We start from the raw sequence: 20,955 nt of genomic DNA, 5'->3' as shown, positions 1-20,955 counted from the left end.
ACCCTTTGTGCTCCATTAATGCTGAAAATTACAACACCTGTTTCTGGATAGTCAAGTGTCTGCTAACGTTGTCAGCATTATTGATATAATAAAATATGTTTCAAATCTTGTAGGGCAGAATTATCTATGAGCGGGTATCCTCTTGGTTTTATCATGCTCTTCAAGTTACTCCAACAAATGTGAATCAATATCTCAGACTCTTATTCGGAAGAATCTCAATGAAATTGTAAAAGCAATATGTTTCACTGCTCATTCCTTTTCATTTATGGCATCAAGATTCTCTATTTTCCAGTCTAACATGATCTTCGAAGATATAGAAACGTGAATCTATCCCAGACTCGTATCTGAAAGGGTCCTAACATCAATGAAATCAAAAATAATTTTGATGCAACTTTTTGTAAGTTTAATAATAAAGCTGGAGTGAGACTAATCCATAGGAACTTTGCAGGTACATCTAATAGGGCTACAAGTGCTCCAGAATCAACATTAGATCCTGAACAAGTGGAGGCATTGGCAGTTTTGGCAACAATAAAATGTGTAAGGACAAATGATTTAACAAAAAAGGCTTATTATCTTTATCTATATCTACCGAAGAAATGGATAAAGCATGATTTGCTCGATAATCAACAACGTTATGTGTATTTTCGTGTCAAAACCACATTTCCAAGTATCAAATTCATTTAAAAATCCCCCAAATTTTGAATAATATTGGAGTTCATCTAGTTCACTGCTCCTTTCTTTTCATTTATGGCATTGATTACCCTTTGACTATCTCCTCCCGAGTATATGTTGACATTTTTTTTTGTTTTGTTAGAAGTAGCATTAGCTGCTGATTAATCCTTAATGCAATTCCCCATTTTAAATAAAAATCTTCTTTTTTGTATTAAAAATACAAATAAAAAACCTCCTCAATTTTTTTTTTTGTGAATAAGGTATTTCATTAAAACTTAGAAGGCCACGGTTACAACAATATCCTTATACATATTACATGAAAAATAAATAAAAAACAGAAGTAAGAAAAAGATAAAACCACCCGAAGGTGTTGGACACGCATTTGTTGCCTCATTAAAAATCTTGAAAAGGAAAACCCATAGGGATAATAAAACCTTAACGAAGAAAAAGAGCACAACGTGATATGTCCTAAAGAAGACCCTAAAACTAAAATTACAAAGATAACACACACATTTATAATTCTTCATTAAACTATGAAGCATTCGTTCTCCATCGGTACCCAGTAAGTAGTCTTCTAATACTGACCGTATACATTGATTCACAAACAAGTTGTGAAGATCGAGAGTCTTAGCTCGCGATAAAATTATCAAGATGAATTCCTCAACCCTTCTGCCATGTTCGTGATAAAACCTCCTCAACTTGACGTGGCATTGGGGCGCATAAAAATCTCTCTCGTAGCTCAAAAGGAGCACGAAAGTTGGATAATGTCGCAACTACTCTTTGATTTTACTTTAGTTGAGCAGTATTTCGTCAAAATTCCACTCTTTTCCACAGGACCGCAGCTACTTTATGTCACAGTGAAAATGCAATAAACAAAACAAAATTAACATGTCCACAAACAAATAATCTAGAAGTAGTTGAGCAACCCAACGGCCTGCAGCGTCTTAACATGACCACAAAAAGACGCTATTAAATAAAGATAACGCCGTCACATTTCTCGAGGTCGTTAAAAATAGGAAATTAATAAATCTTTACTGTCATGTCAGAATCAGGCATCAAATAGTACCTGGACCATAACCACCGTTAGATTCTCAAATGAGAGAATCCTTTACCAGAATTCGATGTACGGACTATTAGCAAAATCGTTCTCAGTTCAATTATTTAAAGAGATAGACTTCAAAGGCAAATTCTGTTTTATCAGTAGTAAGATTTTTTCTAGTACTAGTATTAACTTTCTTAGTACAGGTTGTTGAACTTGTAAGAGAAAGAGAGAGATCTAAAAAGAGAGATGGCGTCAAGAACAATGATTTCTAGAGGAATAGTTGTTCATCAGACAAGAAGCTTAGGTGCTAGATTCATGTCATCATGGTGGAACCATGTTGAACCAGCTCCTAAAGATCCTATTCTTGGTGTTACTGAAGCTTTTCTGACTGATCCTAGTCCACATAAAGTCAATGTTGGAGTTGTAAGTTTTCTTAAATTTCTTAACTCTGACTTTAACATTCAAATGAAACAAAGAAAGAAAAAAACACTCTGTTTTTCAAAATTTTGGATCTGATTATGTTTATCATTTGAGAAAAAATTGACTCTTTTTTTAATGTTTGTGGTGAATTTTAGGGAGCTTACAGGGATGATAATGGAAAGCCAGTTGTTCTTGAATGTGTTAGGGAAGCAGAGAGGATTATTGCTGGAAATAAGAACATGTAAGTTTGCAGCTTTAATTTGATTTCTTTAGTGATTTTGAGAATTTTAGCTTATATGTATAAAGTAGAATTAAGATGTATAGTATTGATGGTATTCTGATGCATGGAGTACTGAGTACTGAAAGTAAGTGGAGCAGAGTCTATCTATAGTCAAGTTCACCTTTTTATCCACCATTTATTTTGATGCTTTTTCTTGTTATTTGATGCTTTGGGCATCTCTTATCTGTAAGAAAAGCAAATGCTCTAATAAGTGGTGGATTTTAACATAAGTTCTCAAATTGGTAACTTGAGCTGGTTAGCGAAATAGTGTTGCAATTCTACTTTGTAATGGCCTAGATCAAAGTAGAGTTATCTAGAGTAGTCTACAGATGAGAGAGACGATTCACATTTTCTAGAGTTTGGAATGTCTAAAGATGAGAAAGATAAAAGTTCTCGTGCAGACCTCTTAACACACCTAAACTAGTAGATACTGGTTAAGCAAGACTCCACTTGCTAAACTTAACCTCACCTTTTGCTTCATGTTTTACTGAATATACTACATATCTATAGGCTTCACATAACTAACTCAAATCCTCTAAAATTCTCTAACAAACGGCTTTACCGATAAACTTAATAATTTATAGACATTCCAAACTCTAGAATGTACAAGCTCTTATTTCTGCTCTTTAAACAATTGTAGACAACTCTAGTTTGACCCAGGCCATTGCAAATTATATTTTCCACACCTCCCTCTTTATTTGTAATTCTCATAATGCATTTGTTTGGTTGCTTTGAAGATTTGACGTACCTTGTAATTCCTAATTTGTAATTCCCATTGCAAACGATAGTTTGCTTTTTCCACATTTTAGGTGAAACTATCGTTTTCGTCTAATTTCAAAGATTTGTATGCCCGAATAGATCAGTTATTCTCTGATACCACTGATGGAATTTGGCACAAAGCTCTGATGTCATGTTGTATATTTAGCTATGGGCATGCGATAGTAATATGTAATTGCAATGCAACTGATTCCTGTATTTGCGGGTTAACTCTTGGATTTGGTTCGAGAAACAATAGGACTCATGTTGCAATAGTCCTTCAAGGCGTATTTGGAGGAAATTTTAGGGGTTAATTCTTTTTGTTATGGTTTGATGACAATCTACTCAGCCTAAATAACTTATAAAGGACCATCTTAGAGCTTTTCACATATAAAAGGTTGGCTAAACAGAAGTGATGTTCTGGAAAAATAGAGAATCCAATTAAATTATGACGGACAGTAGGTTGTATGACAGACCAAATTTTATTGGGAGGATGAACAATGGATTTATGGATTTTATCATCATGAAAAATAGGTCACCAGATCTTCTATCTGAACCTGAAAGGATGGTAGCTAGTGCATCTTTTTAGGCAGAGGATGTTGCTGGATAGTGTGGGCCTAAACAGCTTGTCCATCTGAAAAAGTTTTATGCTCTTCAAGTCCTTGTTTCAGTAAGGAATTTATTGTTTAATTCTCGTTAGACTGCTGAATGTATAACATTATCATTACTTTATTGGATCCAATTAATCTTCTTGTCTCTAATTGATTATTATGACAGGGAATATCTTCCAATGGGAGGAAGTATGCACATGGTTGAGGAGACATTGAAGCTAGCATATGGAGAGAATTCTGATTTAATTAAAGACAAAAAAATTGCTGCAATTCAAGCTCTTTCAGGAACAGGTGCTTGCCGAGTGTTTGCTGATTTTCAGAAGCGTTTTAAGCCAGATTCTCACATTTATATACCTGTGCCAACATGGTCCAAGTGAGTAACTTAATAATGACTTAATTTCAATAACGCGGCAGTGGTTATCATTACAAGATGCATTTCATTGTCATAAGTTTATAAAGCTTAATATAACTTATAACCAAATTAGTGTTCTTCTCAGTTCTTTATTTGAATGATTGGAAAGTTGTAATTATTGGTTTTCTTAACTTGCATTAGCCATTGTGTACATGCTTATGTTGATGTGATACTAATCTGCACATCCCCCACAGCCATCATAACATATGGAGAGATGCCCAGGTCCCACAACAAACATTCCGTTACTACCATCCTGAGACGAAAGGGTTGGACTTTGCATCCCTGATGGAAGACCTAAAGGTGCAATACATAGATCCATGTTGTTCGTCTTTCTCTGAAGTTAAACATTTTTTGTTTTATTTTCTGTTCTGATATTATTTTACTGTTGTACAGAATGCGCCAAGTGGGTCATTCTTTTTGCTGCATGCATGCGCTCATAATCCAACTGGAGTGGATCCTACAGAGGAGCAATGGAAGGAGATTTCGCAGCAGATGAAGGTAGAATCTTTTTGTGAGGTTTTCCTTTTTATCGTTGTTTCTGAGCTTAAAAGAAAAACTTTGTTTGGTAAGTTAAATTACTAATATTTTTTCGTTAAATTCCAGGTTAAAGGTCATTTCCCCTTCTTTGATATGGCATATCAAGGGTTTGCAAGTGGTGATCCTGAGAGGGATGCAAAAGCCATCAGGATTTTTCTTGAGGATGGCCACTTGATTGGATGTGCTCAGTCATATGCTAAGAACATGGGGCTTTACGGTCAAAGAGTTGGGTGTCTCAGGTAGGCATTTACCTTCATATTATTATGGAACAGTTACCATGGCTTAGTCTTGTTGGAGGAATTTGTGCCTTAAATCACATAAATAACCATCTTTTTGTTATAATTAGTTCCACTTTGCATTTGTGATCAAAGTCAGGCATATCTTAATTGGTTTAATGTTCCATACTTCAATTCTTAACTTATTTGAGAACAATACGGTGATTTAGGTAGAGGCTACCTACCTGAAAGTCTTGCTTTGTTAGTTTTAGCATTTGTTTTAAGATGCTAAATCTTACTGTTGGCTTAGCTGCTGCAACTGGGAGATTATGTAGCCTCAGGGATCCTTTTTATTTCATCAAATGATGATAAGCTTGTAGTCTCTGATTGAAGACCAACTGATTACAGTAAAATATCAGTATTATTCATATAAAGCATCCTGTATCTGGGCAATTGGAAACTTCTAAATCTATGACCTACAGATTTACAATTCATATAAAGCATCCTGTTGCTTCAAAAAACAACAACAACAAAAAAAAGCATCCTGTACCAAGGAGCAGTATGGCTTGTTCTTATAATTAATTCTTGTCAACTACCCAGCTTCCTTTCAGTACAAAAGTTTATCTTTATCTGCTAATCATTAGTACTTTCATCTTTTATGTGATGGGGTTGCAATGATTCTATGTTGCCATTACAGCTTTACATTAGTACTTGGAAAATGCCTTCTTGTACTCATATAATTACCTTTTCATTACAGTTTGGTTTGTGACGACGATAAACAAGCAATTGCGGTGAAGAGTCAGTTGCAGCAGATTGCCAGACCCATGTACAGCAACCCACCTGTTCATGGTGCTCTTGTTGTTTCAACTGTCCTCAGTGATCCGAATTTGAAGAACTTGTGGCTCAAGGAAGTGAAGGTAACCTCCTCTTAGTTTGACTCTTCTTCATTATGTTCAGTCCACATTAGAGAAAGCTACCTCTTTGAGTAAAGTCAATTTTTAAAACCTGAGAGCTTCAGATTCTAGAACCTTACTCTTCGCAGTAGAGTACAATTATCATCGACATTGACAACAATGTGTGAATTTCTTTGTTCAGAAGTTAATTGAATTGATGTCCCTTCCTTTAAATATTCCTCTATCTTTTCAGGGTATGGCTGACCGCATTATTGGCATGCGAACTGCACTCAGGGAAAACCTTGAAAATTTAGGCTCACCTCTATCCTGGGAGCATATAACTAATCAGGTACTTTTCTTTTGATTTTTTATTACTCAGGACAAGTTTCTCCTGCTCTCCCACAATGTGTTAGTTATGGTGTATTTTCTTGGTTTTGCAAACAGATTGGCATGTTTTGCTACAGCGGCATGACACCCGAACAAGTAGATCGCTTGACAAGTGAATATCACATATACATGACCCGTAACGGTCGTATTAGGTAACATAGAATTCAGTAATCTGCTAAAATTCCCTTAAATTCAAGTGAGTTTGGCACTTTAAAGTAATTTTTTCTTTGTTTGCTTACTCAGTATGGCTGGTGTTACGACGGGCAATGTAGGATACTTGGCTAACGCCATCCATGAGGTTACGAAATCCTCTTAGAGACGGGTCAATAACCTTGAAGTGATGAAATTTGCTTGCAAGGCTATACAAAAATATACTTGATAATCTATATGTAACTTAGTTATTGTGGGTTCAAGGAATAATTTGCACTCAAGTGATCTGAGGGGCATATTTCAAACATCCGTTTTTTTTCGGGATGATTTTTTTTCCTTCTTTCTTGGTCTCAATTACGCTTTCAATTCTGAGCGTAATAGGCTGATCTTGTTGTATCATGAGAACTAAAGCTTAAATCATAGCTGATATGGTAAACATAATTTTAAACTTTCTTTGTCAGGTCTCCTTATATCATGAGAACCAAACCTTCTAAAACCCAGGAATTCATGCCTTGTAAATATTTCAAGTTATTGTGAAACGCGGTTACCAAATTCGTTTAGAGTTTGGCTGCATATAGGAAAGAATGGTAACCAGTTTCCAGAAGGAAACACGGTTACCAGTTTCTAAAGAACGGTTTTTTGGGGACCAGCCTTTTTTTTTGGGGATCATTGTTTTATTTTGGGTAAGACATTAGAAGTAAATCTAGGTCACCCCTTATCTAAATATTTATATTAATACCAAAATTATCCTCCTGATTATTATTGTACAATGATTAGTTAATGTGATTAATCATTGATTAAGGTTAAATTAATAGATGATTGTATTTAAAAGAAATAAAATTATTGAGTGACCAAAGTAATAGAAGAAGAAGAAGATGGAGAAAAAAAATATTTTGAGATGGGTAAATATGGAGAAAAAACATTCTCTCGGTACCGAAATATGCTTGTAACTTAGTGAATGTTGTTATAAACGGCCTAAAATATCATCAAAATCAAAATTGTAACAAAAAATTTCAACCAAGTCAATAAAGTTCGGTTATATTATATGAAGAACATGTAACCGAACTTTCTGGAAATGTAGTTCGGTTAATAAATCCAAAATCACAGGCAACCGAACCAAAGCTTTAATGGAGTTTTTGTTTCTGCAAATGTAGTTCGGTTGGGACATTTTTTGCGACGTAACCAAACCTAAAGTTCGGTTGAGACATTTTTTCGCGACGAAACCTAACTTTTTTGCGACGTAACCGAACTTTTTTTTTACGACGTAATTGAAATTTTTGCGACGTAACCGAACTCAAAGTTCGGTGGGGACATTTTTTGCGACGAAATCGAACTTTTTGCGATGTACTCGAACTTTTTGCGGCGAAACCGAACTTTTCTCTGAGAAAAGTAAAACCTCCATTAAAGTTGAGTTCGGTTAGTTCGACAAAGTTTTTCACATAATTCCTAAACGAACTTCTCTCTACAACTTCCATTTTCAACTCATTTTGGTGATTACTTCTCATTTTTTTCAACCAAAAACGATATATATATATATATATATATACATATTTTGATGATATATATGTATATATATAGAGAGAGAGGTGGTGGTGGTGGTCGGAGATGGTAGGTGATGGTCGGTAGTGGTAGCGGCGGCGGTGGGAGGAGGAGGTGGTTATTTATATATATGTATATATATATATATATTATAAAAAGAAGTGGTGTGTGTATAGCCTTACAAATCCGACCATCGATTTCGTCATCCCACGATGGAGATCGATCGGTTATATGTCCTATATAGACATCCGTCCGATCCCTTGGCTTCCTAATAAAAATATGATTCTAAAGATTATTTAACGGCGTCGGATCCTTGGATTTCTTAATTTGACTGCAGCGTCGGATTTCCTAATTTAACCAAGTTTCCGTTAATATAGGCTAACACTAAGTAGATATATTTATAGAACAGAAGAACATCATTCTTTAACGGTTTCACCAACAGATGGTCTTCTATCTATAGTTCTTCATTTCCACATTAACGACTTCTAATTCTTAACTTCGTCTCTCTATATCATAATAATACTGAGTTATTAATACTAAGTTGTTATTATGGATGATTTAAAGGATGGATACGGTGAAATAAAAGAAAACAGAGCTGATGATTTAAAAAAAAAATTGGTCTAAAGAGGAAAGGAGAAGAAAGAAAACCTAATAGAGGAAGAGGAGTGAATTGGGTAAGAGGTTTTATGTTTAATGCAACCAAATATCTCCTTACTAATACATCTTCACGGAAAACATATGACTAAGGGTCTGTTTGGATTATGTTTGGTGGATGACCCTCCATGAAGATTATTCGTATACACCAGATATATTCTGGTCCATCGAACGTTCAATCATCCAATAAGCATAATGATTTGTACCATAACTTTCTCAAAAAAATTTAAGTTAGCCTCAACTAATCTAAAAGCTATTTTTAAAAAACAAATAAAATAAAAAACATGGTAAAGATTTAAGATTTAAGTGTCACAACCCGACCAACAAAACATTAGGGAATGTTTAAGGGTCACGGTGCTAATTTGACATGACCAACAAAATACTATAGTATCCTCAAGGGACCACGGCCCCGGCTAATTTGACCCGATCAACAAAATACTATGGTATCCTCAATGGACCACGGCCGGGGCTGTAAGCCCCGACTAATTTGACACAACCACAAATACTAGGGACGCAAGTCCGAACTAACTTATAAGCTCGATGTTTGACCGTTATAATATAATTAGTTTTGCGAATGACTAAAAAAGATTTTGGTAGAATACTGACCAGCCGATCAAACAACAAAACGAAAACGAAAAAGGTTGAGCCCCGGCCGTAGACCGGGGTGATACCTAGTATATATATATATGATTATTAGGTTAGTTTTAAATAAGTTAGGTTAAGGATAGGTTAGTGGCCTAATAAGACCATGGTCCCCAAAAAAAACCAGGTCCCAAAAAAACCGTTCTTTCTAGATTGCGATACAACTTGGGTTTCAAGTCACTCTGGCCTATATAAATACACGCCCTAGGCTTACATGCCAATCACAAATCTATATTTCTAACACAAGCAAAGCAAGAATTTCTATCTGGGACAGCGGCAAGAGAAAGTTGCAGAGACATCTGTTTGCTCAAGAAATAATCAGAGTGTTGATCTAAGTTGGGAAATATATCTGAGAGTTTGAGAATAATGGCAAGAAGGAAGTCAAGAGTAAAGCCAGAACCAAAGAAGAGATTGTTGGAGAAGCTTGATAAAGTATTCTGTTGTCCGTTCTGTAATCATATGTATGGTGTCGAATGTGTCATAGATAAGAAGCTTAGAACTGGAACAGCAGTATGTTGTATCTGTGATGCCCATTACAGCACTAAAATCAATCACTTGACAGAGCCTATTGATATCTACAGCGAATGGATTGATGAATGTGAACTTGTCAACAACGTTGAAGAAGAGTTCTGATTCATTAGCAAAAGAAACCACAAGACGAGAAGTGGCGGGACTTATTTTTAGGTCTTCTTTTATGTTTCTTAAGAACTTTTTTTTACTTGTAGTTAAGTTGTAAGAGTTATTTTCTAGTAATTGAATTATGATTTGTAAGTTTAATGTATGCAAAACCAATGCTACGAGAAATTTTTGGTATCTTGTTTCAATATGGCAATATCTTTCCTTATGTTGTTAATCTTTTCCCTCCCTTTCATTCTAATCAAATTCCTTCTTGCGAGATAATTACTCAAAGCAAATTTACAGAACTTTTTTTTCTTTTGTTTTTTCAAGTGATTTCAACACCAACACTTGTCTCTACATCAAAAGTTTCTAGCTTGATGGACATATTTTATTTTGGTCTTTTGTGCTATGTTGGACAGAGTTAAGGGTCGGATTATTGTGAATGGGTGTCTCTTAAACAAGCTCCTGAGCCGAACAAACATTTATTCTTGCACTGCATTGAGTCTAGAAAAGTCTGGAACTTTTTTTTCTCTTAGTCTATGCAAATGCAAGATGGTGTATGGAACTCCCTGTGCGAATCGGTGTGCTATTTGAGCGAAACAACAGGTTTTTCTTGGCAACTACAAGCACATGGATCTTAATGATTGATGATTTTAAATGTTTAACGCACAGTGGACTACCGATTCTGACATTTTCATGGCTATTCTTTGAGTACTGTGTGTAAACATGGGAATTTTACCAAACCCGAGGACAGTAATAGGAACCCCGAGTGTCAACCGAGATCACCATTAACAATGCCGGGGTCACTATTGCCGATGGCACGGCATAGGTGAGCTGTCTCAAGTACCGGGGTGCCTCGAAGAACCCAAGTAACCCAGCTGTAATACATGTGTACGGTTGATAATAGAAGACTTACTAAGTAAGGTAGTCGAGTACACGTGTACGACATTTAGATGTCAGGCTCTGCCTATAAAAGGAGGGATTCCTTCCAGAGAGAGATAGAATTCTCTAGATAATTGTATTGTGTATTGGGACTAGTCTCCACATTACCCTATAATAATATTTGGGTGTTTACACTGTGCTTTGTAATTGGCATGCTGTCATTAGGTGAGATTTCTCTTCCTCAGCAGTTTTTACTGCAGTGTAATCCTTTCTTTTTCTCAATGGATCATATTATATCAGGTAAAGAGTGAAACCCATTTATATACAAGTTAGTTCATGTGTCACAACATCATTAGTCATTCAAGAAACTATACATTTAACAGACTAGGCGGTTCATTAGAATTTGCAGAGAACGAGATGGGGTGGTTAAGATATTACCACAATAGAAAGACCAAAATTATGAACAATGACAGGATTGTTCACAAGCAAAAAATTATGTTATCTTGATTGTTTAATGTTCAGCCACAAATTCAAACCCCAATGTTGCCTAGCCAGATGAAATATGGAAACTGGGCAAGTGCTATAAAAAGTATGAGATATAGATTTTTGCTTGTATCATAACTCCTCGCTTCTGCAAAAAGGACTCTCTTCATGGTCTTGACCGAAAAAACAGCCATGCATAAGCACGCCCACAGCATCATATAGTAGTATGAATATCTCCATATGATTCTACCAAGAACTGCCAAACACATACCTACAAAAGGATACCCGGAGTATGCCACAATGTCTAACAGTGGCGCCTCTATGCTTCCTATCGAATATAATGATCCCTTAAGAAGAAGAATCTGTAGGAACCAACCAAGCAGTCCCTTTGTGAATTGTGAACTTAAAGCTTCCGGGCTGAACCTGCATCAGTGAAACTTAAATGAGATCAATTCGAACTTAGTTTCTTTGCCCAAAAATAAACTAAAATCAGACTTGTTCATTCAAAAGTGAGACACAAAAAAACTTGAAATCATAACAAGACTAATTCTCACTTTCCAGCAAGCCCCAATGAGAAACCAGCCAGAAGCACATAGGTGAAATAAGCCATTAACGGAATGTATAAATCAGGAGCGTTTATATCGTGAATTGGAGGTTTGTATGAGAGTCTTCCACCAACTGGTTCTGTTATCCTTGTCCAGTAACCCTGAACAGAAAACAAGTTGAGAAGAATGAGAATTAGAAGAAAAAACATTGAACGCGGAGAAAGTTAAAAACTAGTTGATCGTGTGCTTACCCGGTGAAAGAATGGGAATAGAATAATCTTCAACTTGTTTCTCACATATCGGTCATTTACTTGGAAGTAGTATTGTGATTCAGAGAAGTACCGACTTATGCCGCTTATCTGCACAACATATAACCACAAGTGTGAATAATAAGAATACACATTCATGCATTTTCAACCAATGAAAGAAAGTCTGGTGTATGACTACATACATTGCTTTGTACATACTCAGAACTCGTGCCCAAGAGTTGTTCTCCGTATGCACCTAATCCAGCTCTCATGAGTTGAGCTCCAGAAAATTGAGTTCCTTCAAATGGGTCAGGTATGTTAAATGATCTTGGAGCCCCTCCAGATTGTCCTCCAGAATTTTCATACATTTCTGTTCCATCACATAAATAAGAAACATATATCAGTTAAAAGTATATGACAAACCAAACAGTTGTGCAAATAATATCCAACCGACAATGGTCTGCAGAAAAGTTTGTCGCACTAATATAAAGCCTGAACCATATGGGAGTCCAGGCAGGGCTGCACAATACCCAGCCTTACCCGCCGTTTCGACTCAATGTGCAGCCCTCCAACGCCTTATGTTTAGAGTTTCATCAACACTTGGTTTTGAATGTAGTCTTTACTGAACCCTATTTTGAGTAAGAATAGCAGGTCTAGGGCTAGGACGGAAATTACAAAAAGGGTCACTTTTGCACCTTGACAGAACAGAATTTCTATAGCTATTCATCTTAAAGGCTGTGTTAGTTGAATGATGAGTATCAGAGAAATTCAAATAAATTTTTTAATGAATATTCATCATCTTGCAAGAATTATTAGCATGTTAATAAACAGCATCAGAAGATTCAGAACAGAATTTATCAAAGACAAACAAATTAACAATAAGCAAGAAAAGTAGAGAGGAAAAAAAGACATGCCTTATTGCGTTGAAGTATCGGAAGTCTGTAAGAACTTAAAAAAGAATTCCTGTTAGACGAATTCGAGAAGAATAGATTCAGAGAAGAAATTGCTTCGACTGTTTGATGCAAACTAGAAAGCAGAGAGAAAGAGAGCTTTATTTACAACTGTCCGCGTTTCAGTTTGCTATTCGAATTCTGACTTATTCTCAATTTAGGAAAAAGGGACTCAGGTCACTATGACGTGTAAGACCTGTTTTTGGCCGTTGATAGATGGTTCCTAAGAGACCAAATCCTTACCGTTCATCTTGCCAGTCATATTAGCTAAAGAATTTTGTGTGGATTACTTGTAAACATATATATAATAACACCAAAATGAATTTACAAGATGAAAATAACTTACACAAGTAAGTTACTGTAAAAATTAATAAATAAAAATGATAGATGCCGGCAGTAAATGGTTTTTCTTTATCACCTAGGTCCTGACAGCTCAATGGCTTCAATGATAAACGATGATTCTCCCAGCACACTGTAATTTCTAGAGAAACTACAGTCCCTTCCCTCGTAAAGGGTTCCACTGGAATCATCGTCTGGAATTTCAGGTCCTGTTACTCCTTCCAAAACCTTGAGAACATCTGACATCTTTGGCCGCTGGTTAGGATGTGGCAGAGTGCAGTGCAAGGAGACATCCACAATTGTTTCCAGCATAACTGAATCAAAACTACCATTTAGGTCTTTACCCACCAACACTTCCAACCTTTTTTCCTCGTGCAACGTCCTAACCTGTACACATATAAGCAATTTCCTATAAGCAGTCCTATAAGCAGAATTTGCAATCATAATTTTCTTCTGATACTTCCCATTTAATAAACTATAAGAACAGCCAACTTAGCTCTAGAACGAAATACTGTTTCACCGTATTGCTTGATGTTAACCATCTCATAATATTAAACGTGTCAACTAATCCAAGAAAGAGTTTCTTGTTCAATATCAGCTCGGTTAAAGAATCCATAGTGGTTCCGCTATAGGTTTACCTAGATCATGAAGTTGTTTTGCAGTGGTTTCGCAAGATTTACTTGGAAAGAAAAATGGTATGACCGTACTTTTAATGTGATATAAGGATTAAAAATTATTTTGGAGAGCAATAGAGAGGAACAACTGTGGTGAATGTTTAAATTTTCAGCAGGTGCTGCAAATTTGTGCACCATTCTTGACTGATATTTGAAAGGCTTGATTCAAACTACTTGTGAATCTAACACTTGCTCCCTACCAAATGAAGGCCTTTTTATGCCATTTGCATAGTGCAAAAATCTCCCACACACCTATAGTATGATTTTACGTACCTCTAATTTGTGACAGGTCCATAATTATCAGGATATATATATCGAAAGGAATAAATGCACCCACAGAACACAGCGAAAGGATACATACCCAATCGAGAATCATTCCTTTCTGAACCTGACCATTTCCAGCATATAAGGCCTTCTGCCCTGTTATGAGCTCTAACAGTAGGATGCCAAATCCAAAAACATCAGTCTTCTCAGATGACTGCCCCGTAGAAAGATACTCAGGAGCAATATGTCCTACAGTGCCCCGTACTGCAGTGGTGACATGCGAATCCCTCTCATCTAAGAGCTTCGCCAGACCAAAATCCCCAACTACAGCCTCAAAACTTTCATCTAGTAAAATATTTGCAGCTTTGACATCCCTGTGGATGATTTTAGGATTGCACTGTTCGTGTAAGTAAAACAGTCCTCGGGCAGCTCCAAGGGCAATCTGCATTCGTCTGCTCCAATCCAAGGATGGCTTATCATGGCAAGGATCTGCACAGTCACAAGGACAGAGTAAGCAGCATGATGAGATCTTTGCAATTGATGATACTATACAGACGATCCAAGGAAAAAAAAGTGCAAATCACTTTTTCTTTAGCATTTCGATATGTTTGCCAACATGATTGGGATGAGAAAAGCCAATGTTATGAACAAGTTTGGTTATTAAAGGTTATCATAACAGATCATAATGAAAACTAATATGGTTTCTATCAACTTAACCAATCTCATGATGAATTCAATAAGAGAAAAGTTTTCCAACTCAGAAGTATTCCTCCTCTTAATGAATAAGTATACTGCAACAGTCAGATAGCTTATTGTTTGGGCAAAACAGTAAGAAGTGTCGACTAGTTTAGATGAAGTTCATCAATTTTTGGTATCACAATAGGATGAAGAATTATTCTTCCTCTCAAGACGAGGTTTCCCGTAATGAGAGTTATATTTTGGTAAAACAAAATTGCAATATTATGTTTTTTCAATTGACACGCATAACTAAGGAATGCAATGTTCACCGGAAACACAAAAGTAAAGAAAATAAGAACCTCTCAAGCGATCTGCAACACTTCCATTTGGCATATACGGACAAACAAGCAATCGTTCGTTAGATGTCATACAGAAACCATAGAGACGCAAGAGGTTCCGATGAAAAGCCAAGCCAATCATCTCAACTTCCGTTTGAAACTGCACATCCCCAGTAAAATTGGGATCCTTCAATCGTTTGACTGCCACAAGAGTCTTATTCCGTAGGCATCCTTTGTACACCACACCAAAACCACCATGCCCCAAAATATTCTTGGGGCTAAAATTATTAGTGGCTCTTCGGAGTTCACGAAATGAGAACCTCTTAAGATGGCCCATACCAAACTCATAATCTTGCTGCACTGCAAAGTAAATTAATTAACTAATAATTAGATATTCTACCACAACCAGCAAACACATATCAAATAAATATCTGACAGCGGAAGTACCATAAGATGCAAATGGGACACGCCATCTGATCCAATAGACCCAACTAATGATCAGGACCAGAGACACCACAAATAAGCAACCGATGCCTATAACTACTGGAACAAGCCATCGATGTTGACCACTGGCTTTTTGTGACAAATTATTTTCTGAAAGCAAATCACAATGTAGACATGTCACGCGAATACAGAAATGGTTGTATCAAACCTACATAATATTCATGCTAAAAGGTTACCTCTGACTGGCTTTAGAATATTCATGCAAGTTTGTGGGAGTGATGATGCACATAGTAAGCTATTTCCTGCAACACTACAAAGAGACATAAAGAAGTGAGTGCACCGGTGGAAGAATAGAAACAGTTTCAAATTAAGATTCCTATGCATGCATATACATTCTCAAAGTATGAAAATAACTTTTATTCATTGATCGATACTGTAGAACAACCAAAATCGAGATCATGCCACTTCTGGACTAAGCATCTCAGTAACAAACCCGTAAACTGAAAGAGAAAAGTCCCATTGTTTCCTTCATATCTATCAGATAGGTATTTGTTAGATCTAATCTAAGTCATGCTAATTTAATAATTTTCAAAATCCAAGGAACAGGTTACAGCCGCATAGGTTTGTTACTGAAAAACTATCTTTGGCGAGTGATTTTTAAGTCAATAGTAGTTTCTGCCATCTATATATCAGTCAGTGTCAACTGCTCTCAGTAAGACATCCCTTTTATAACAGGAGGTGTGGTTTGGGATGCATCCAACTGATTCTCAGAATACAATCTGTTTATATTGTAGATAAGGAGTTAGCGTTCAGATATTATTTCTCTAACAGGCCTGGCCTTCTATTCATTTTTCGACACAATTATGGCCAGAGGCCGTCTTTCAATCAAAAGGTGGCATCTGAGCTCAAATTATATATGATTAGCTTGGTTCAGAGGATTGGTTATCCCATGGAGAGAATTGGTTATCCCATGGAGAAGATATATGAACAATTCAGCCATGGGTTTTACAAACAACATATGACGCTAGAACATGGCATTTCAAAAACGAGGTACCATTTATATAATAACTGACTCATAACTGTTTCCGATTTTTCCTTGAGGAAACAAATCATTTCATATCTCACCTGTAACCTTTCGCTAGTATAACTGGAGCAGGACCAGGCAGATTATTAAACGAGAGATCCCTGGAACATTAACTTCGTATAAGTTTCCTGTTACAAATTATCAAATGAAATGGGCACTTCAACTGTTTGACATGATAGAACACATACAGGAAAGAAAGACCTGCGAGATTCGCAACAGATTGGGGTATCAGACCAGACAGCTTGTTCCAGCTGAGCCGCCTGAAAAATAGCCTTGTTAAAAAGCATCACATTAATTTAACTATATATGACAGACAATGTTCTCATGCTTAGAAAGATTAAAAAGTAGTTGCAACTTGAAGATAATACATACAAGTAACTTAGATGTGTCAGACTGCCCAAAGAGCTCGGAATTTCACCAACTAACTGGTTACCAGAGAGGTCGAGTGTCTGCAGCTTTGAGAGCTTCCCAATCTCTGGCGGTATAGGACCAGATAGTAAATTATTCTGTAATAACCTGCTTGCAATAGAGTTTTATTTGTATGCTCTAGCAATTGTAAACAATGTGTAGGGGATTACTAGTAACACAAAATTTTGATAGTAGATCATTGGCAAAGATGGATAACGCTTCAACCTTTAAGATGAAAATTATTTTTCTTATAAAAGCAGATTATTATTAACCACGAAAATGAAGCAAGCCCATGGTTGCACTACAAGTAAAGCTCAAGATAAAAGCTCAATTACTGGACTGTATGCTATTAGGTGATTTAGCAAGCACCATTTTGTTCTTGGCAACTACTGAAAAGGAACTAAATATCCACCAAATCTCACTCGCGTGTTAAGATAACCGTGAGTGGCTTGTTATGTAAAATGTTAGAGAACAGTTGAACAAATGGTCAAAATGACTTGTACAAACTGAAACATGATTAAGTAGCGATATTAGTTAATTATCAGAAATCAGGATCAATGATATCTTCCTCTTGAATGACATAGATCATGGCTAATTATACCGAATGCGTAGTAAATATACTAACAAGGACTTTCTCTATGAGATGCCATAAGTGGACAGACCTGGAAAACAGTTATAATGTTTCTGGAGCATTAATGAACTCCATTTAGAAGTCCAAAATTTTAAATTTTGTTTCTTTTGTCAAGCTAAACAGATTACAAACTATGTAAGTCTTAATCAACAAGGAAAGGAAATCAGCCTCTGAAGCAACAACTCACATTGTCTGAAGGCGACTCAGATTGCCAATGCTAGGAGACAGAGTACCAGATAAACCCTTACTAGCCATTTCACTGCAATCAAGCACAAAAATAAATAAAAATCCCATTTACAAAACACACCAAATAAAATGTACTACTATTAGTCTTCAAAATGAATTCAAATAAACAACTTACAGAGAAATTACAAAACCCTCAGAAGAGCATCCAACCATGTTCCAAGTACAAGGATCCACAGAATTAATATCCCATCCATCAAGAACATGCCAACCATCCTCACTATCTCTCAACTTACTCTTCATTGAGATCAATGCTGCAACTGCAAGTCATTTACACAACTCAGATTTCAAAATTTTCCATTTGTATCCCCACAACCAATACTTCAAACATATGGTTTAAGTGAAGACCGTCATTTCACCTTCATAATTAACACCTTTTGGAGACAAAAGACTGTCTGAAGCTTGAACAAGAGGCAACAACAACAGCAGCAGAAACATAGACGGTAATGAGAGTTCCATCCGAGATATTAGCCAGGGTTTTAGGGTTTTGAGCTCACAATTTTTGCAGATATGAAGAAGATTTACTAGGCAGTTATAGTGGTAGTTGCGAAAATAGGAGACAAACCATTTATGGATAAATTTAATTTTCCGCGTTAGGAATCTCATGAAGAGACCTCGAATACTGATTCAAACTCAAACAGGCTAAAATGAATACGAAATACTATTATTCATCGGATATGACGAAGAAATTTTTAATGAAAAGTTTGGAGACTCGAGGAACTCAGAAATGCGGGAAATGTTTCGAGATTTTGAATCTGACACAGATTTTGATTGAGAGTTAGAGGGTGATTAATGAGGGTCACAAGGGGTCACGGTCGTGTGACCAAACACCTCTTAAAAAGAACAGGTACACTGACCCAACAAGGGTCTTATTGAGTGACTACGACCGAAAATGTAGGGTGTTATTGATTCGCAAATCGATCACACTTTAAAACTTGACTTACAAAATGTTCCTTTTGCATCGGATTTAACACTTTTAAATAAAACGTCATTAACTTATTCTGAAATACCGTTTACTAAAATACCCTCCTCCTCATTTAACATGGATGTTTGAACATATGAAAGGCATTAATAGGAAAGTCGAAAATGATGGGTGGCCAAGGTTTGCAAGATGGGACTTGTATCAAGTATCTTGCGATATCGAGGCGAGTTTCAAACAATCACGTAAAAATCTATCCCTTTTCTCACTGGATGAAACCAGTTACATCATATGTTATTACTGGATGAAAACCAGAAAACCAAGCTACATCATGTGTTATCTGAAATGGAAAATCTATGTTTACGTATTTGCAGGTTGTTGATTTTGTTGGTAGCTGGAGTGAAGAGGAGAAACATTATACTTATTTGATGAGGAAGAAATTAACAAAGATGAAGACGAGATTTCCAAGTTGAAGAATGAACTAGAAGAGAAAGACAAGATTATCTCTCACTTGAATGCTGAATTAGGAGCAAGGGATGTCGAGTTGGAAGCAAAGGATGTTGAGTTGGAAGTAAAGGATAAGACAATCTTGGACTTGCAAAGTCAAGTGGAAGTGTTGAAAGGGCAACTCAAGCATCAACTGGAAACTCCGCAAGCTTCACCTCTTCAAGTTGTTGTTCGTACACCTCATAATTTTTTCTATCTTGAAATCACTCAAGAGATGAACAAAAATGTGGGGGTACTGTTCCTGAAGACGCTCGCGTGGCAGATGAAACTACTGAAGCCGTAAATCCATATGTTGAGGATGTTGTTCATGCAAACATTGACGTTGCTGATGAGATTCCCGAAGCAGAACCTCTAGCAGAAATTGTCGAAGAATAAATTGTTGCAGTAGAACCTCTAGCACTTATGACTAAACTTGGGTCGATTGAGAAAAACGTGAAGCTTAGTAAAATGAACGAATATTTTTTGCTAAACTAAACAACCTAAAAATATTTTTTGCTAAACTTCTTTCATCATTGAGGATTTCATATGCGAGATATATTCGCCTTGTGCTGATCTTCTCTCTTAGAGTTTCTTTGCCTTGAAATGAGTAACCATTTGTCATCGCCCACTCCATGAAGTAGATAACATACATTACAGAGTTAGGACTGCAAAACAAACGATTATGTAATTTCAGTTCAAACTTCGTTTCAGTTTGTATATTATAAACGAAAAGGAAAAAAACACAATAACAAATGTCAAAGAGTCAATGACCTACCTTTCTCCCTGTTGTGGACAATCCGTTTTCACGACGACTTCAATATCATCCATACTACTACTTTTAAGGAGACAGCTAAGAACCTGATTTACTCTTTGCGCTATCATTTTTGCATCCTCTAAACAGTATATAGAACCTAGGAGAGAATTGTAGTGTGTCCAAGATCTTTCTGGGATGTCAAAGTGAAGCAATGTGAAATGGTCTTTCTCGTTCAGCATCGGGATGAACAAGTGATGTGTATTGACATCAATATTCTCCAGTTCAGCATCTATCATCTTTGTCGCCTTCGTCTCATCTCCCACAATGACATTACACTGAAAATAAATTGCACAACTTAGTTCATCCATTCTACTAAAAACAAAAAGGAAACAAAAAAATGGATTGAAATGTTAAAATTACCCATGCAAGCACACTGAGAAAGATCGACTTTAAGTATCCATTGGTATCACCGCCAGATTGAAACATTTGTCTCCATTTTGTCATTTTGAACTCTAAAATAGTGTTCACCAATGGTTGATTCAAAATAAGTTGTTGGATGTGTTCTGCAATAATATATAAGTTGAATTCACCTCTCTTGCATTTCCAAACGCAGTCGTTGCATTTAAACAAGTTCATCCAATTTCAGACAAGCACATAGGTTTCATTTTTTAACAGGATGAAACCAGATACATCCTAGTTTAAACTAAGCAGTTCTTTTACAAAAACACTTGCGGTTGCGGTAAAATGAAAAAAAAAA

At 36.2% G+C, this 20,955-nt stretch overlaps 3 protein-coding genes across 3 annotated transcripts; 1 reads left to right on the top strand and 2 right to left on the bottom strand.

Moving 5' to 3' along the window:
* The first annotated feature begins 1,797 nt into the window (after positions 1–1,797).
* LOC113297005 (aspartate aminotransferase, mitochondrial-like) lies at positions 1,798–6,835 on the top strand. The gene is made up of 10 exons (XM_026545379.1): positions 1,798–2,137; positions 2,290–2,375; positions 3,948–4,154; positions 4,388–4,493; positions 4,587–4,691; positions 4,797–4,969; positions 5,703–5,862; positions 6,092–6,187; positions 6,283–6,377; positions 6,469–6,835. Exons 1-10 carry the CDS (start codon positions 1,961–1,963, stop codon positions 6,539–6,541), a joined length of 1,278 nt encoding a protein of 425 aa, XP_026401164.1. The 5' UTR covers positions 1,798–1,960; the 3' UTR covers positions 6,542–6,835.
* A 4,236-nt stretch (positions 6,836–11,071) lies between these two features.
* LOC113292698 (protein YIF1B-like) lies at positions 11,072–13,041 on the bottom strand. Its single transcript, XM_026541572.1, has 5 exons — positions 12,901–13,041; positions 12,190–12,356; positions 11,990–12,097; positions 11,748–11,899; positions 11,072–11,616 (listed from the first exon to the last, which is right to left on the bottom strand). The coding sequence occupies exons 2-5, from the start codon at positions 12,352–12,354 to the stop codon at positions 11,241–11,243; spliced, it is 801 nt and encodes a 266-aa protein (XP_026397357.1). The 5' UTR covers positions 12,355–12,356; positions 12,901–13,041; the 3' UTR covers positions 11,072–11,240.
* Positions 13,042–13,332: 291 nt separating this feature from the next.
* LOC113292584 (probable LRR receptor-like serine/threonine-protein kinase At5g45780) lies at positions 13,333–18,498 on the bottom strand. The gene is made up of 11 exons (XM_026541469.1): positions 18,399–18,498; positions 18,158–18,299; positions 17,984–18,055; positions 17,130–17,273; positions 16,946–17,017; positions 16,799–16,858; positions 15,910–15,983; positions 15,677–15,823; positions 15,251–15,589; positions 14,311–14,702; positions 13,333–13,662 (listed from the first exon to the last, which is right to left on the bottom strand). The coding sequence occupies exons 1-11, from the start codon at positions 18,496–18,498 to the stop codon at positions 13,351–13,353; spliced, it is 1,854 nt and encodes a 617-aa protein (XP_026397254.1). The 3' UTR covers positions 13,333–13,350.
* Between the last annotated feature and the right edge of the window lie 2,457 nt (positions 18,499–20,955).

Source organism: Papaver somniferum, chromosome 7 (assembly GCF_003573695.1).
Source record: "Papaver somniferum cultivar HN1 chromosome 7, ASM357369v1, whole genome shotgun sequence".
In the NCBI taxonomy this organism is placed as follows: Eukaryota; Viridiplantae; Streptophyta; class Magnoliopsida; order Ranunculales; family Papaveraceae; genus Papaver; species Papaver somniferum.
Note: the sequence above shows the minus strand (reverse complement) of the source record. Positions and strands in the feature narration are given on the sequence as shown.